This window comes from Apus apus, chromosome W (assembly GCF_020740795.1).
Source record: "Apus apus isolate bApuApu2 chromosome W, bApuApu2.pri.cur, whole genome shotgun sequence".
NCBI classification, from domain to species: Eukaryota; Metazoa; Chordata; class Aves; order Apodiformes; family Apodidae; genus Apus; species Apus apus.
Window position 1 is genome coordinate 6948624 of NC_067311.1, and position 17597 is coordinate 6966220.

At 41.3% G+C, this 17597-nt stretch overlaps 1 protein-coding gene across 4 annotated transcripts in view; it reads left to right on the forward strand.

The window, feature by feature from the left end:
• LOC127395159 (zinc finger RNA-binding protein-like) overlaps nucleotides 1–17597 on the forward strand; it is a 64963-nt gene that overhangs the window by 21323 nt on the left and 26043 nt on the right. For all 4 annotated transcript variants that reach the window (XM_051641643.1, XM_051641645.1, XM_051641646.1 and 1 more), the window contains exons 3-9: nucleotides 2807–3089; nucleotides 5495–5633; nucleotides 6360–6578; nucleotides 7847–8091; nucleotides 9083–9274; nucleotides 15609–15897; nucleotides 16730–16923. In XM_051641643.1, the coding sequence (XP_051497603.1) occupies nucleotides 2807–3089; nucleotides 5495–5633; nucleotides 6360–6578; nucleotides 7847–8091; nucleotides 9083–9274; nucleotides 15609–15897; nucleotides 16730–16923 (1561 nt within the window). The remainder of the gene's footprint in view (nucleotides 1–2806; nucleotides 3090–5494; nucleotides 5634–6359; nucleotides 6579–7846; nucleotides 8092–9082; nucleotides 9275–15608; nucleotides 15898–16729; nucleotides 16924–17597) is intronic.

The following is a 17597-nucleotide window of genomic DNA, read 5'->3' on the forward strand; positions in this document are numbered from 1 at the left end:
ATGAAAAACAGTGACAAGTGGTGTCCCTCTGGGGTCTGTACTGGGCCCAGTGTTGTTTAATATCTTTATTAATGATATTGACAGTGGCACTGAGAGCACCATCAGCAAGTTTGCTGATGATACCAAGCTGGGTAGTGCAGTCAATGTGCCAGAGGGATGGGATACCATCCAGAGGGACCTGCACAAGCTGGAGAAGTGGGCCCAGGTGAACCTCATGAGGTTCAACAAGGCCAAGTGCAAGGTCCTGCACTTGGGCTGAGGTAACCTGAGATATGAATACAGGCTGGGGGAGGACACACTTGAGAGCAACAATGTGGAAAAAGACCTGGGAGTACTAGTGGACCAAAAGCTGGACATAAGCCACCAATGTGCAATTGCAGCCCAGAAGGCCAACCACATCCTGGGCTGCATCAAAAGAAGTGTGGCCAGCAGATCAAGAGAGGTGATTCTGCCACTCTACTCTGCCCTGGTGAGACCTCACCTGGAATACTGTGTCCAGCTCTGGAGCCCCCAACACAAGAAAGATGTGGAATGTGTCTAGAGGAGGGCAACGAAAATTATCTGAGGGCTGGAGCACCTCTTATGAAGACAGGTTGGGGTTGTTCAGCCTGAAAAAGAGAAGGCTCTGGGGGGACTTCATAGTGGCCTTCCAGTACCTGAAGGGGGCCTACAGGAAAGCTGGGGAGGGACTTTTTACAAAGGCTTGTGATGAGAGGATATGGGGTAATGGTTTTAAAGTGAAAGAGGAGAGATTTAGGTTAGAGATCAGGAGGAAATTCTTTAGTGTGAGGGTAGTGAGACAGTGGAAAAGGTTGCCCAGGGAAGTTGTGGAAGCGCCATCCCTGGAAGCATTGAAGGCCAGGTTGGATGGGGCTCTGAGAAACCTGATCTAGTGGGAGGTGTCCCTGCCCATGCAGGGGGGTTGGAACTAGATGATCTTTAAGGTCCCTTTCAACTCTAACCATTCTATGATTCTATGAATAATTGCTGGAGGTGACTTAGAAATTAAACCTGTATTCACATTTTAGCCTGGTGCTACAGGCAGGGCTTTGGGTTCTTTGACCATAGTTGGTTTTATAAGACACTAGGTCTGACAGTAAAATGTGGAAAAGGCTTAACTTTCAGGGGAAAAAGGGTTCTGGGACAAGAGTTAGCAGGGCTCATTCATAGAGCTTTAAACTAGAATCAAAGGGAGAGGGGGTAGTAGCTGAGTAAATGTGAGGAAAAACTTCTTTACTGTGAGGGTGACAGAACACTGGAACAGGCTGCCCAGAGTTGTGGAGTGTCCTTCTCTGGAGATATTCAAAACCCGCCTGGATGCATTCCCGTGTGATGTACTCTAGGTGACCCTGCTCTGGTAGGAGGATTGGACTGGATGATCTTTCAAGGTCCCTTCCAACCCCTAAGATTCTGTGAAAGATGCCACATTGAAGCAGGGTGGAATGCAGTGAGTTTGTACCAAAGCAATTCCTTAGGCAACCCTAGATGTTAGCAACATCAGGGGAACTTGGTGTGCTTGACTCTTAAGAGAAACTGCATGGAGGGTGGAGTGGAATGGAGACGCCGCGGCCACGCTCTGTGATAACAAAGGGATCTAAAGGTACACAATATACTTAATATAACTGATAAGCTGCACATTTGATACCCTGGGCCAACAGTCTGTCAACTTTTGATGAAATGCTGTCCTCAGAGCGAACTTTGTTCATTATAATCGCATTATAATACCAAAACACAGCTGCATCCCAAAAGTTACCTGCCTCCCAAGGCGTGACCACCCCTCACTGAGTTTGCACACTGGATTTTCTCTAGTCTATACCTTTTAACATGAAGTGAGAGAATTTTGGACCAATCACGATAAAGGTATGTATGACTAGAGTCGCTCAAGCTCCACCTGTAAAGTAAAATAGTATAAAATAGTCTGAGAGGGGGGCAGATGTCAGGGAAGATACTATTGCAGGGACGACCCCATTCCCCCTGACCTTGGGACCAGTCGATGGGCTGAGCCTCTCTTTCCCCCCATAGGGATGCCTTTGGGTAAGATTTGAACACTGCTATCTCAAGTGCATCCTTGGGAAACTCGGGAATCTCTATAGAATCGTTTTAATTCCATGCATGTGTAACCTGACCATATTAATAAATTTGCACCTGCTTTGCAGACAGTGAATTTATCACTGGCAATCTAAAAGAATTTGTTCATCTGTTGCTTTAATGAATTACACTGCTCATTAATCTGGCTGAGACAGTTCTTGAACGCAACCAAATTCCTGAGTGTGGCCATGAGAGTTCACAGAATGTGAACAGATGGACGTTGTAGCGTTAGTGCATCTGTAATCACGATGGTCCAATAGAGGTATTGGGCACAACCAGGCTATTAACACCAAATTTGGCATCAATCAGAATCTAAGCCCAGCCCGCCCCAGCTCTTCTGATATCTGAGGACAAGCTGGAACATAAGGGGTTTGTTTTCTGCCAAATTACTTTAACCCTTAGCGCAACAGACTTCTGTATTATTTTGAATTAAAGACTTGGGTTCTTTTGAAGCAGTGGAACGCAACCACCACCTCCACCTTCCCCTTGCAAAGAAAGTCATGCATGATATATCTGCATCCACAGAAACTTCAAAATGATACAGCCTTTTTAATGTGGGTGGAAGAGAGATTAAAAACCATTAAAGTGTATGCATAGATTCACGACTGTTTGTAGAACAGACAAGTATTAATCAAAACTGGAATTTTGAAATGTTTAGGCATTAGCTTAGTATGTTGAATTAATCTAATTATTTATTTGCTGTCTTTTTCCAATCTAGCCAGCAGCCAGCTTCGGGTGTAGCCTATTCCCATCCAACTACAGTTGCTAGCTATACCGTCCACCAGGCACCAGTCGCTGCGCACACTGTTACTGCGGCCTATGCTCCAGCAGCAGCTACAGTTGCAGTAGCCAGGCCTGCTCCAGTAGCTGTTGCAGCTGCTGCAACAGCTGCTGCTTATGGAGGCTATCCTACAGCGCACACAGCTACAGATTATGGTTATACACAGAGGCAACAAGAAGCTCCACCACCACCCCCTCCTGTCACTACACAGAATTACCAGGTGTGTTAAAAATCATACAAGTCATTATTTTTTTTTAAATGATGTGTTAAAAGGAGGAGACCTGTTTGTATAAGATAATGCAATGATATTTATATTTTTTCTTACATGAATCACAGTTTGAATGCAACTCAAACTGCTTGGTAGCTAAAACCGATAGAAAATTGATATGACTGCAGTCTCATGTGGCGTATATAGATTATCAGCAGTAGTACTGCAGGAGCTAAGATTTACACATTCACACAATAAGCAAGGAATTGACATCTCCCTAATGATTTTGTGAACTACTGCTGAAATACTTGTCTTGGCTAGCCTAAATGTTCAAGTGGCATGTGGTAAATTGGATCATGGAACTGATTTAGATGAAAAAACTGATCCAAAAATTTTTTTCAGTGGGAGATAGAAATATTTTTCTTGTCAGACTCCTGGGTGCCACAGGAGCTCTAGTAATAAATGTAAGAAGATAGGTTACCCTAGAAGAACTACCTTTTGCATACCCTTTGTGAGACCACTGCCTTTCCTTGTGTGGCTGCAGGCGTCTACAAAAGGGAACTGTTGTCCATTTTCATCTTGCCCTGACTTTTGCTGATGCTTCCTTGTGTTGAATCTAGCAGTTTTCAGCATTTGGGTGGATCAGTTCAGGATAAGGATCCCACAGAAAACTAACCAACCAAAAAAGGAGTAGTAGCTTTCCATGGGATTGACAGGCTTCTGCAGAATTTCCTTGGTTCTGCAGTTGTGATGCCAGTGCAAGAGATGGAGGTGGGATCATGTAGGGCTGCAAGGAGAGATGTGATGGTACCTCAGATAACTTCCCATTCTTATGCTGGTTTAAATGTCGTATGAAATATCCTATTCAGTGACTTGTATTCCTCTTCACTTCAGGAATAAAGAAATTTAACAGTACAAATTGAGAGTGCTGCATCAGTTTTGCAGTTGGAAGATTTCAGTCTGTAGAGGTTATCTTGGGCCTTATCTAACATAAGTGTTTACTACTGTTCTGTTTTTAAGAAAGAGTGAGAAGTTGCAGTTTTTCCTGTCTATCTAGATTTACACAATGCAAGTGTATATACACATCAGTAACCCTAGACCATTGTTTTCAATCAGACAGCTTAGATGCAGAAAGATTAGGGTTTTTTACACGGCCAGGTAGTTTCCCATTGAAAATGTAAGCTTTATTTGTATTTTTATCAGCTTTTTTGCTACATTAGCATGTTAGTCTTCAGTGGGTATTTCTAGGCTGGTGTACTTATGCACAAGATTTATCAAACTCTACAGTGTAGCTCATAGTTAAAATGTGCATTTACTATGAGACAGAGGACATTGACATAGTACGTCTCGTTACAACCCTTTAACTTTTTAGTCATAAACTTATCAAGGCATTATCTAGGTTCTAATTAGTATTTTTGTTTGTTTAAAAGGGCTATACTGTTGCTGTATGTTATAAATTCCTTTGTATGGCTTTTATATTTTGTTATATATGGTAATGACTTGAAATATAGGAGTCTTTCCAGTAGCATGTTTCCTCATAATTATGAGGTCATTAAGCTAGTCAGTTATTAGATGCATTCAGAGAAAAAAGAGTCCCCTAAACTAAAGAAAAATAATTCTACTTTACACAAGTTGAATGTAAGAGATGTTACTGTTATATTTATTTGAATTAAAAGAAATTTAATACATTAGTACATTTCAGTGAATGTATTTCATGTCTTGCTTACCCCTTAGTTGATCAACTAATTATGTTTTACTATAAATATGGTGAGGATGTGAGAATATCTGTACATGCATATAGTGTCTTCCAAGCCCTCCCCTTATAAACTTACTAACCATCTCCTGAGTTTGGGAGATGTCGAATGGGCTACTTGCCTTACCCTTATAAACTAGATACAGTTCCCCAATTGAATAGTTGATACATCAAAAAGTAAAGAGGGCTTTAAAAGTATCACTTTCATACTCTAAAAAATATAACCAATAAAAGTATTGTTTTAAAGTCAATAAAGGGTCATGTTTATAAACGTGTGAATTTATTGGGGTTTGTGGAGATCTGTGGTGTTTTCTTCCTTCATATTTTACAGGAATGTAATCTGGTACAGTCATTATGAAAACTAGTGAGAATAGTTGCTTTTTGGTAATAAAAATCTGTTGAAAGAGAAAGTGATTTAATAGCATGAAGTTAATTCCTATATTAGATCTGAAAAAGACCATTAGTATTGTCTTCAGGCATGAAGTATCTGAAAAAGAATTTAATTTCTTTAATGCATATATTAGTATATACTGTATCTGTGAGTATTTTTTAAAATCTACTTTAGTAGAATAGAACAAAATTATTTGACTCTGCTAATGATTTTTATTACTCCAGATATATACTTAAGGATTAATTTGCTGGTTTTTCTTTTTTGAATTTTTAGGATTCCTATTCTTATGTTCGATCTACTGCCCCAGCTGTAGCTTATGACAGCAAACAATACTATCAACAACCAACAGTGACGGCTGTGGCTGCTGCTGCCCAGCCTCAACCTTCAGTAGCTGAATCATACTACCAGACAGGTGGGTGACATGATTCAAACTCCTCTCATTATACACAGTCTGTGTAGTAATTTAATACCTTAAAATGTGTCTGAATATTTCACATCATCCAGATTTTTTGTTTTGTTTTGACATGGAATCCCTGTTAACATGTAGAAAAATTTGCTGCACCTAGAACTTGAACATTATTGTGACATAAGTAAATACCTTTGAGGTTTGGATTGTTATTAAATACACTCAAAATGTACTTATAGGTAAACTTTTTTGCTGAAGTAGGTTCAAAACGTCAGTGGTGGGTTCAGATGATAACTTGGTTAGGAAGACTTTTTTCTTTAGTTGCTTAATGTCTGTAGTTCTTTAATTATTGGTATCATGAATGCTATAAAGCGTAAATCCTATTTACTTTTTTACTTAGGAATAATAGGAAAGTTTAGATGTACTTTGGTTTAGTGTACTCTAGTATAACTATTGAACGAGCAGCACAGTTAAAATGCATAAATAAATCTGAGGGTTACTAGTGTGAGCTGCGACATGATTAAACAGTTGTGTGATATATGGTAGGTGGTATGTAACCATTACTGTAAAAAGAAAAAAATAAATTAAAAAAGCAGAAAACAACCAAACTAAACCAAAAACCATGTATGTGTTTATTCCCCAGCATATAATTAAGTATCACTTAATATGGTTTGCATTTCATTCAACTAAAATATATCCATGTTTGTACACTGTATTTTCTATCCTAATTAGCTCCAAAAGCAGGATATAGCCAAGGGGCAACTCAGTATACCCAAGCCCAGCAAACACGACAAGTGACAGCTATAAAGCCTGCAACCCCGAGTTCAGCAACAACTACATTTTCTATATATCCAGTATCCTCTGCTGTGCAGCCAGTAGCTGCTGCAGCTACTGTTGTTCCATCCTATACTCAAAGTGCAACATACAGTACAACAGCGGTTACTTACTCTGGTAAGAATTTTGCATATTATGTTGCTGGAGTCTTTGCAATTGTTGCAGTACTCAGAATCTTAGCAGTTTGTGTTCAATTACATCATAGTATACTGAGAAGTATCAACCAGTTAAATCATAATCATGGCAAAATATTTTGATGTATCTTTAAAAGAGGTTTGATGTTTGTATGTGCCTATTTTATTACATGTGAGAATATGCAAAGCATTGGCATTGCTACATGCATGGTGTTTTGTGACTTACTGGAAGGTTTGGAGAAAGAAGATGGAGGATAGAAAAGATAAGGAAACACATCCACACAAATATAACCCAGGGAAATTGGGAGCATGCTGCCATCAAACAGCAGTTGCAGAGACAGGGAGGAGCAGTCCAATATAAATCTTGTAAGTTTGAGTTGTCTTGACCCAAAATGGGAGGAGAATGGGTACTAAAAAGAGACTTTCCTTCAAACATTAGAAATCCAAAATGTAGTTAAAGGTGAAAAGTTGTTAACTTTATGGCCAGATGGAAATCAACTGGCATATTATAGCAACCTTGAACTTGTGTTTTGTTTTCTGTTTAAAAAGGATTTTAAGACTTCCTTGAAACAGAGCCCAATCAGAGGATTAAAATAGTTGAACCAGTACATGTAGAAAGTTTATGGGAAAACTGGCTGAAAGGTACGAAAACCCAGTTTCCTTGGTTTATTTAACTTTGATACTAGAAATCAAGGAGTGTGTAGATAGAGTGTGCTGCAGAGGTTTTAGCGGGCAAGCAGCCTCTCTGCACTAAAACAATTTAAATCACTGAAATAGAATGTAATAGCACTAGCCATTCTGTCTTTTATCTTCATGGGTTTTTCCCCTTCCTTACATAATATCTGTCCTTTTCATTTGGAACTTTAATAGTAAATCTGGTTCTGGAAGACTGCTTACTTCAAGTGGCCTTTGATAAATCTTTTGTTAAAATTTTTGTTACATCATACTCTGTCTCACCAGACATACTAGGAAATTTCGCATTCTTTAGGGATGCTTTCATATATCTAACATAACTGTGTCTTCAAAGATTTGTCTGAAATCAAATATGTTCCTGATACAAGTAGTATGCCATGTATTTGTCTACTGTGAAACATCAAGAAAAATTCAGACTGCCTAACCAAGATCTCAATAAATTATTTATATCCTGCTCCGCCCCCCCCCCCCCACTTATTATGCAACGTGCTTGGAATTAGCATATTATGTAACTGATACATGATGTACAGTAATGTAATTTTTCTTTTGATCTTTGAGGTACCACTTATTCGGGTTATGAAGCTGCAGTGTATTCAGCTGCATCATCCTATTACCAGCAGCAGCAGCAGCAACAGAAACAGGCAGCAGCAGCTGCTGCAGCTGCTGCAACGGCTGCTTGGACAGGGACCACCTTTACTAAAAAGGCACCATTCCAAAATAAGCAACTGAAACCAAAGCAACCTCCCAAACCACCCCAGATCCACTACTGTGATGTTTGTAAGATCAGCTGTGCTGGACCACAGGTACATGTATTATGTAATATTCTGCTATACACTTTAGTAATAATTTTTTCAACTAAAAAATTGACCCCTTTAAGAATATTTGTTCAAGACCTGATTTTATACTTTTATTGAAGGAATAGTTAAATAAAAATGTGTACTATTATAGAAAGAGGTTCTATGAGAAGACAAAAAGATGCATCCTGTTAGCTTGTACAGAGAAGCTTCAGCTGTGCTTTGGACTCCAGAAGTATTCTAAACTTTGAATTTTATTTGCTTTTTTAGCATAGTAAAATTCTTAGTAAATATTTTTTTTTCAAAACTTTGTGAATGGTAAGCCTGAAAATTTCTTCTTCATTGTATTCTAGAATCCCAGTTTAGTTTCACAGGGGGTACAAGTGTATAAAATAGATTATCCATTCATGCAGAGTGTTTTTGTGTGTGTGTAGCAAAACACTTCTTGCTTTTTAGAAAAATTTGTCATTATTTCCGACCTTGTCTGCTCTATAGATCGCCAGCTTTGGTATAGGAACAAATTTCAACTTCTGCATTTCATTTTCAGTATGGCTTTATTTATGCACTACCTCCTTTTGAATTTATTTTTTTCGTTCTCTGGGTACATTTAATAACTGTGGTCTTGCAGTTTGAGGAAAATTCAGAATCAAGAATAATTCAATGCAATGCAGGAAATTGCAACTGAGATGCAGTTTTCTGATTTAATTAAACTTTCAATGGTAATATCTTTTGACCAGTACTTGATTGAGGAAGTGAGAAGGTAGAGGAGAAAAGACCATATTACCTAAAAGTGGAATCCTGGCAGTGAAGAAAATTTCTTGGTCTTAAAAGTGGCCTGCTTATGTCTTAGAGCATGTCATATGGAAAAAATGTTCAGTGTAGGAAGTATTTCTCATACAAAGCATGTGGTTTGTTATGTTCTATATTAAATGTATTTACATGAATGATGAATGAGCAGTACAAAGATAGCTTATTATGTGTGTATTGTTTATTTAAACAGACTTATAAAGAACACTTAGAAGGCCAGAAACACAAAAAGAAAGAAGCAGCATTAAAAGCTTCCCAGAACACCAATAACAGCAGCACTTCTGCTCGTGGAACTCAGAATCAGTTGCGCTGTGAGCTTTGTGATGTGTCTTGTACAGGAGCAGATGCTTATGCTGCCCATATCCGTGGAGCCAAGCATCAGAAAGTAAGAACTTTCTCTTGTCCTTATTATACAAGTCAGTTGTATATTTCCTCCCATAATATTTTCCCATCTTAGAGAGGAGAAAATACATAGAAACAATATAATTAGCATTATTTTGTTTAAAGATGTTTAGTTCCTGTTAAACAGGAGAGGTGAACTAGTCACCGACAATGCTGAAAAGGCAGAGGTTCTCAACACTTTCTTCACCTCTGTCTTCACCAGTGTTGTTGGGCCCCAGGCCATGGGAACAGAAGTCCAGGTTGATGCAAACGCTGACCCACCATCAGTGAAGGAAGATTCGGTATGTGAATTATTACAGGAGCTTGATCCATACAAATCAATGGGTTCTGATGCCATCTACCTGAGGGTGTTAAGAGAACTGGCTGATGTCATTGCAAGGCCACTCTCCATAATCTCTGAGAAATCATGGAGATTGGGGGATGTCCCAGAAGACTGGAAGAAGGCTTCACCATCTACAAGAAGGGTTAAAAGGAGGACTCAGCTAATTATAGGCCCATCAACCTTACTTCAATCCCTGCAAAGGTTATGGAACAAGTCCTCCTGGGAACTGTCACAAGTCAAATGAAGCATGTGATTGGAAAAAGCCATAATAGATTCACCAGGGGCAAATCATGCTCGACAAAACTAATTGCCTTCTATGATAAAATAACCCACTCGATTGATGTGGGGCAAGTGGTGGACATCATCTACCTGGACTTCTCCAAGGCTTTTTTTTATAAGGTTCCCCACAGCCTTCTCCTAAAAAAACATGCAATGCAGTCTAGAGAAGTGGTCTGTGCAGTGGGTGGGGAACTGGCTGACAGGCTGCACCCAGAGGGTGGTGGGTAAATAGTTCTTTTTCAAACTGGCAACCGGTCACAAGTGGGATCTCCCAGAGATTGATATTGGGTCCAATGCTGCTTAATATCTTCATAAGTGGTCTGGATGATGGGATCAAGTGCACCCTGATGAAGTTTGCAGATGACACCAAGTTGAGTGGGGAAGTAGACACTTCAGAAGGGAGAGCCACTCTCCAGGAAGACCTGGACAGGCTGGAAGAGTAGACTAACAAGGATCTTATGAAGTTCAATGTGGACAAGTGTAAGGTTTTGCACATGGGAAAACGTAAGCCAGGAGTGCAGCACAGGCTGGGATCCACCAGGCTGGAGAGCAGCTCTGTGGAAAGGGACCTGGGGGTCCTGGTAGACAACACACTCAATATGAGTGAACAGTGTGCCGTTGCAAAGAAAGCCAACAGGATGCTGGGCAGCATCAACAAGGGCATCACCAAGCAAAGATAAAGAAATCACCATCCCACTCTACTTGGCACTTGTCAGACCACACCTGGGGTATTGCGTTCAGTTTTGGTCCCTGCTATACAAAAAAGATGCAGACAGGCTGGAGAGGGTCTGGAGAAAGGCCCACAAGGATGATCAAAGGACTGGAAAGCCTGCCGTATGAGGAAAGGCTGAGAGAACTGGGTTTTTTCAACCTTGAGAAGGCTTCGGGGAGACTTCATTACCATGTTCCAGTACTTAAAGGGTGGCTACCGAGAAGATAGAGACTCCCTTTTTACAAGGAGTCACATGGAAAAGATGAGGGGTAGTGGGTGCAAGTTACTTCTGGGGGGATCCCAATTGGACACCAGAAGCAGATTTTTCATGATGAGAACAACCATGTCATAGCTGTCCTGGTGCACAATGGCTTTCAGCTCATGCTGTTTGTTGTTACGTGCGTTAGTGTAGATGCATTTGAGCTGGGCTACTGATTTTACCCCCATCCTTGGCACTTCACCACTAGGTTCATCTCTGGTGAGCCTGGTTTTATCCCCTTCAAGTCTAGTTTAAAGCTCTGTCCATGAGCCCTGCTATTTCTTGCCCTAATACCCTTTTCCTTCTGTGAGATAGGGTTTTTCCATCTGTTGTAAGCAGGCCCAGTGTCTTGTAAATCAAACTATGGTCAAAAAACTCAAAGTCCCGCTGGCAGCACCAGGTTTGGAGCCAGATATTGATCTCGTGGGTCTTCTTGTTTACCCACTCATCATTCCTCACAACTGGAGGGATAGAGGAGAACACGACTTGTGCTCCCAATCCCTTGACCAGTCATCCCAAGGCCCTGAAATCTTTCTTTGATACCCTCGGACTTCTCTCTACCTCATCACTGCCTACCTGAAAAATCAAAAGAGGGTAATAATCTGAGGGCTGTACTAGGGAAGGGAGCTCTCACTTTACATCATTAACCTGGGCCCCAGGGACACAGCAGACCTCCCTATGGAGAGGGTCAAGTCTGCATATCTGGTCCTCTGCTCCCTTCACAAGCGAGTCATGACAATGACCCATCTTTTATTCTTTACTGAGCTGGTATAGATGTGGGGGGTTGTCGTGAGCCGATGCTGTCACAAAGGCTACCGGCTGTCGGGATGCTTCCGCGACTTCCCCCCCCCAATGTGGAGGGGTCTTTAAAACAGACTGAGAGCACGCACGGCGCTCGCCTCTCACAGAGGATCGATCGCTGCTGGATCAAATCTTAGAGTGGAGACTAGAAACACCATCCTCACCACACCCACAAATTGTTACTGAGGCCAATGTTTAGTTTACAAATTAACCGGCAAGCAGCGGTCCCTTGGGGAGGGGGGTGGCTCCCCACAGAGCGGGTACGGGTGGCCACCCCTCAGCTTCTCTGGGCAGTGGTTGCGGGGCAGCCCCCCCTTCCCTCTCGGCTTCTCCGGGCAGCGGTGGTGGCGTTCAAGGTGGCTTCTGATTCTGCAGCAGGGTCTCCCCCCGGGCAGGCAGAGAGCCGCAGGCCTGCAGAACTTGCCCTCTTTTTATAGATCAGGAATCACTGTTTGAATAAAGTACCACTGTTCAAATTAGCCAATTAGCATTGGCCAGGTACGTGCTCTGTCAGAGGCAGTCTTTAACCTATTGTCCATTTTTCTGCCAGTTATCATAACCCTTATGCTCTTTTCTTGTTGTGGACATATCTGGTAGAGCAAGGGGCCTGTTCCAGTCCGTCCTCGGCTAAATCAGCAAAAAGACGCCACTCTTGCTTTGCTGGCTTGAAAGGCATTTTGTTTATTATTATGTGGGGGGAGAGAAGGTGGACCGTTCCCCACAGTGGTGGACCGACTAGACCTTGACAATACCTCCAGTGTGGAAGAATGAACACCCTCACTATTGTTCTGATCCTCTTGCAGAGCTCTGTGTCTATTATGCAACAGCAGCTGGCAAGGTGCAGTAGTTGCTGGGCAGACACGCCTGCATCGCTTTTTGTGGCGGGCAGAAACTTCTTGCCATTGCTCCCTGTCCTCCAAGTCACCACATTCAATCTGGCGGAGACAGGACAAGGAGTTCTCTGCAGCAGGGACTCTGTCTGCCTGCTGGGTTTCTATCTTGGGAGTCAGGGTGTGACTCCAAGCATCTATTTCCGTCTTGCATTCCCTAATGGCCCTGTGGGATGGGTCTGGCTGGCATACCGGACCCTCTGTTCCCCTCAAGAAGGATTCTCCAATTACAATTACCCTCCTCTTATTTTCTATAGGAGGGGTCCTAATGTATGGGGCTGCTTGCCTGGGCAACTGAGGGACCTTTATCAACATCCTCATTTGTCAGGTCCTCCAGATCCAGAGCCCCATATCTATTGTGTAGGGGGAACTGGGAAGGTGGGGGAGGCCAGGAAGGGACCCACCTGCTGCCCAGAGCAGGGACCTGCCTCCATTTACCCTCGTCTCCTAGGTCCCCTCCCTCTGCCTGGTAACAAGAGGGCAGGAGATCATCTACTTCTTGTGGAGCCTCCACTTGCTGCCTTTGCCTCAAGGCCAGCAGGATGTGACTTCACCAATCTCTCTCTCTTTCACATTTCCAGATACTTCTCAATCTCTCCACCTCCTCTTTCAGTTCTACCACTAGACTGAGCAGATCATTCACTTGGTTGCAGCATAGAAAGATTGGACTGGATGATCCTTAAGGTCTCTTTCAACCTGGCATTCTATGTTTATCTTTAAGCTTACTATTAGAAGGGCCTTGTTGGGAGAAAGGGGGGGAAATATTGCTGTGGCATCGATGAGAAGATGATGTATTGGGGAAAGTATGTAAATTGCAGGAAGAAAGTGTAGAGTAAGATGGAAAAAAGCATCAGTGAGGACATGCAGTATTATGCTCGTGCTCCCTAACTCTTTTCAAGACCTTTCATGACATTCTTCTTATTTGTCTGGTGCTGTGATGCTCTCAATGCACTTTGAGACACTGTAACTTGAGTCGGTGCCAAAGGATGGGATTATAATGCATCATTTTTTTGGTATTTATTGCACAGAAAATTGGCATATGGGACCAAGGAACTGTGTGCTGTAGTATACTTTATAATGAGTATGTTTAAAAGAGTTTTGGTAAGTACACTTTCCCTACTGCCTGGATGCAGTTAGGCGGACATTGTGGAATAAATACCGCAGGCTGCACTGTGAACCCCTGTGATCTGTGTTTTAAATTTGGCCATGCAATAATAAATGGTTTGGCAATGTAGAATGTGTGTTTAGATATTACAGATTTTCCTCATAACTCTAGAAAGGTTAACGTCAGTAACAGATACAGTAATAATATTCACCTATTACAGCTCTTTATATTTTAGAACACCGTACAAAGTGGCAACAGTAAAATAATTCCTATTAAAATAACCTGGAAAGTCTTTCTATATAAATAATCTTAAAATGTAGTTATCAAAAGAGACAGGGTTGTTGAATCTGAATTAAATAACTCTTATTTACAAATATTATTTGGAACCAAAACAGTTCAGTGTACTACAGTTTTTGTTGGGAGAATAAAAAGCAACCAGGCAACAAAACAGTCACATTGAAACTGTTTGAGCAAGTTTCCTTCAGTTTTACTGGCTTGTGAGTTTATTAGCTTTCTGTTCTCGTCTACACAGCTTTTGGAGTAAATGTCTGAATTTGTAGATAAGTAGATTGTAGATTGTAGATTGTAGATAAGTTGATCAAGAATGGGTTTGGTGATCAGGTAGTGAGGTGGATCAAGAACTGGTTGAAAGGAAGGAGGCAGAGAGTTGTAGTCAATGGGGCGGAATCTGGTTGGAGGCCTGTGACTAGTGGAGTCCCTCAGGGGTCGGTACTGGGACCGGTGTTGTTCAACATCTTCATCAACGTCCTGGATGAGGGTATAGAATGTACTCTCAGCAAGTTTGCTGATGACACAAAGCTGGGAGGAGTGGCTGACACACTGGAGGGCTGTGCTGCCATTCAGAGGGACTTGGACAGGCTGGAGACTTGGGCGGGGAGAAATCTGATGAAGTTCAACAAGGGCAAGTGTAGAGTTTTGCATTTGGGGAAGAGAAACCCCATGTACCAGTACAGGTTGGGGGCTGACCTGCTGGAGAGCAGTGTAGGTGAAAGGGACCTGGGGGTCCTGGTGGACAGGAGGATGACCATGAGCCAGCAATGTGCCCTTGTGGCTAAGAAGGCCAATGGCATCCTGGGGTGCATTAGAAAGGGTGTGGTTAGTAGGTCAAGAGAGGTTCTCCTCCCCCTCTATTGTGCATTGGTGAGGCCGCATCTGGAGTACTTTGTCCAGTTCTGGGCCCCTCAGTTCAAGAAGGACAGGGAACTGCTTGAAAGAGTCCAGCGCAGAGCTACAAAGATGATTAAGGGAGTGGATCATCTCCCTTATGAGGAAAGGCTGAGGGAGCTGGGTCTCTTTAGTTTGGAGAAAAGGAGACTGAGGGGTGACCTCATCAATGTTTACAAATATGTAAGGGGTGAGTGTCAGGGAGATGGAGTTAGGCTTTTCTCAGTGTTGACCAGTGATAGGACAAGGGGTAATGGGATCAAATTGGAGCATAGGAGGTTCAAGGTGAATATTCGAAAAAATTTTTTTACTGTGAGAGTGACAGAGCACTGGAACAGGCTGCCCAGAGAGGTTGTGGAGTCTCCTTCTCTGGAGACATTCAAAACCCACCTGGATGCGTTCCTGTGTGATGTGCTCTAGATGACCCTGCTCTGGCAGGGGGGTTGGACTAGATGATCTTTCGAGGTCCCTTCCAACCCCTAGGATTCTATGATTCTATGATTCTATGAATTTCTAATGGAAATAAGCAATCTGAGATAACTATTGACTGTTTCCTTGTTACAGATGACAAGACCTTTTAAATGTCTTTCTGCTCCCCAAGGTCACTTTTTGTTAAAAATAAATAACTTTTTAGTTATATTGGTTTATTTTATTACTTTGTTTGGTGATATTGATGTTTCTGTTAAAGCTTCCATAACCTATAACAAGTTCATTTTTTATAGTTATCTCAGGGAGATGATAAGAATTTCTCTTTATTCTTATAGGTAGTAAAGTTGCACACAAAACTTGGCAAACCCATTCCTTCAACTGAACCAAATGCGATTGCCCAAGCTACTTCCTCAACATCTACATCTGTTTGCAAACCAACTGCCTCAGCTTCAAATGTAGCAACTAGCAGCAGTACTGTGAACTCCTCGGTTGCATCCTCTGCAGTGAAAATACTTACTCCCATGGGAAGCATACCACTTAATATGGCGTCCAACAATAAAACATCTTCAACCGCTGCTAATATAGCTGTAAAGAAAATATCTACACCGAAAATAAACTTTGTTGGCAAGTACAGAAATCAGTCTTTATTTTGCAACATAACCTATTCTATATTTTTAAAGATCTTACTGCAACAAATAAAAATGTATTTGTACTAATGGATGAATAACTGTTGTGTTTAAAAGAATTATTGATAGGTGAAAATAAGAATGTGTATAAAACTTTTGCTTCACAATTTTTGGTGTTATCTCCACCTGATCTCTCTTGGAGGCTTCTCTCACCTTCATAAGAAGCTTCCCACCTTTAGTTTCTAATGTAGTAGCCATTGGAGTATTGTGGTCTATAGTCCAGTTGGTTCTAATTTGGCAGCCTGCAGTAGGTTGGCAGTTAATAACTTGGCAACTGAAACATCCTTGTAACAGTGGAAACTTTTGAAATATGCGTGACAGATATTTATGAGATGGAAGCAGTTGTGCAACACTGAGATTATACCTTTGTTGGTACAAACATAAGGTTTTGAAGTATTTTTTTTTGATCCATTTACAAACAAAAAAATAAATGTATGACAGAAAGATGATTAATATATATTTGTTGAGTTGTTCCCATTCAGTTTTACCTCTTTGGAAAAATCATAGAAATTATTATGAAAATTGCGACTAAATAAAGCAAAAGTTTTTCTTACTAAAATAAAAAACTGTTTAAATAACTTGTTGTTAAACTTAATTAAAAACATACCTTTATTTGTGTTTAAAATATGTTTAAGTTTTAACTAATTTTAAAAGACTGATAATGCTTTGGCCAGAACATTGATACTTGCAAAGTGTCTTCAGTTTGCACATCATGCGTAATCATATTCCCATTTTATAAAATTTAGCGATGTAACTTTTTTTATTTGTAGGTGGTAATAAGCTTCAGACAACAGAAAATAAACTGGAAGAAATAAAATCAGCTGAAAGCGTTAAAATAACAACTGCTACTACAGTACAAACACAGGAAGTAAAACCAGACACAGCAGCTGAACCAGTGACTCCTACAACTCTTGCTGCCTTGCAAAGTGATGTCCAGCCAGTGGGTCATGACTATGTGGAGGAGGTATTGATATGAAAATGTGGATTATTTTTTTAACTATTTTAGTGAAAATTTATTCAAGTGTCAGTAACAGCAATGCAAATATATGGTCTGTATCTACTTCATTACTCATTTGCACATGATGGACAACTTGATGCCTATACTACTTCCTTCATTATCAAAACATTGATTTTATTTGTCATGTTCGCAATGACAATGCAAGACAAAGAACTGAGCTTGAGATGTTACATCTGCCTGAAAAAGTACTGACTACTAACATTTTCCCTGTCAAAATCACAGAATTGAAGAATAGCTGAGGTTGGAAGGGACCTCTGTAGGTCATCTGGGGGTCCAATCCCACTCAAGCAGGGCTACCTCGAGCAAGTTACCCAGGATTGTATCCAGACAGCTTTTGAATTTCTCCAAGGAGGGAGACTCCAGAAGTTCCCTGGGCAACCTGTGCCAGTGCTCAGTCACCCTCACAGTAAAAAATAAAATAAAGTTTCCTGATGTGCAGAGGGAACTCCCCATGTTTTGTTTTGTGCCCATTGCTTCTGGTCCTGTCACTGGGCATCACTAAAAAGAGCCTAGCTCTGTCCTCCTTGCACCCTCCCTTCAGGTGTTTGTATACATTAATAAGATCCACCCTCCTTGAGCTTTCTCATCTCTAGGCTAAACAGTCCCAGCTCTCTCAGCCT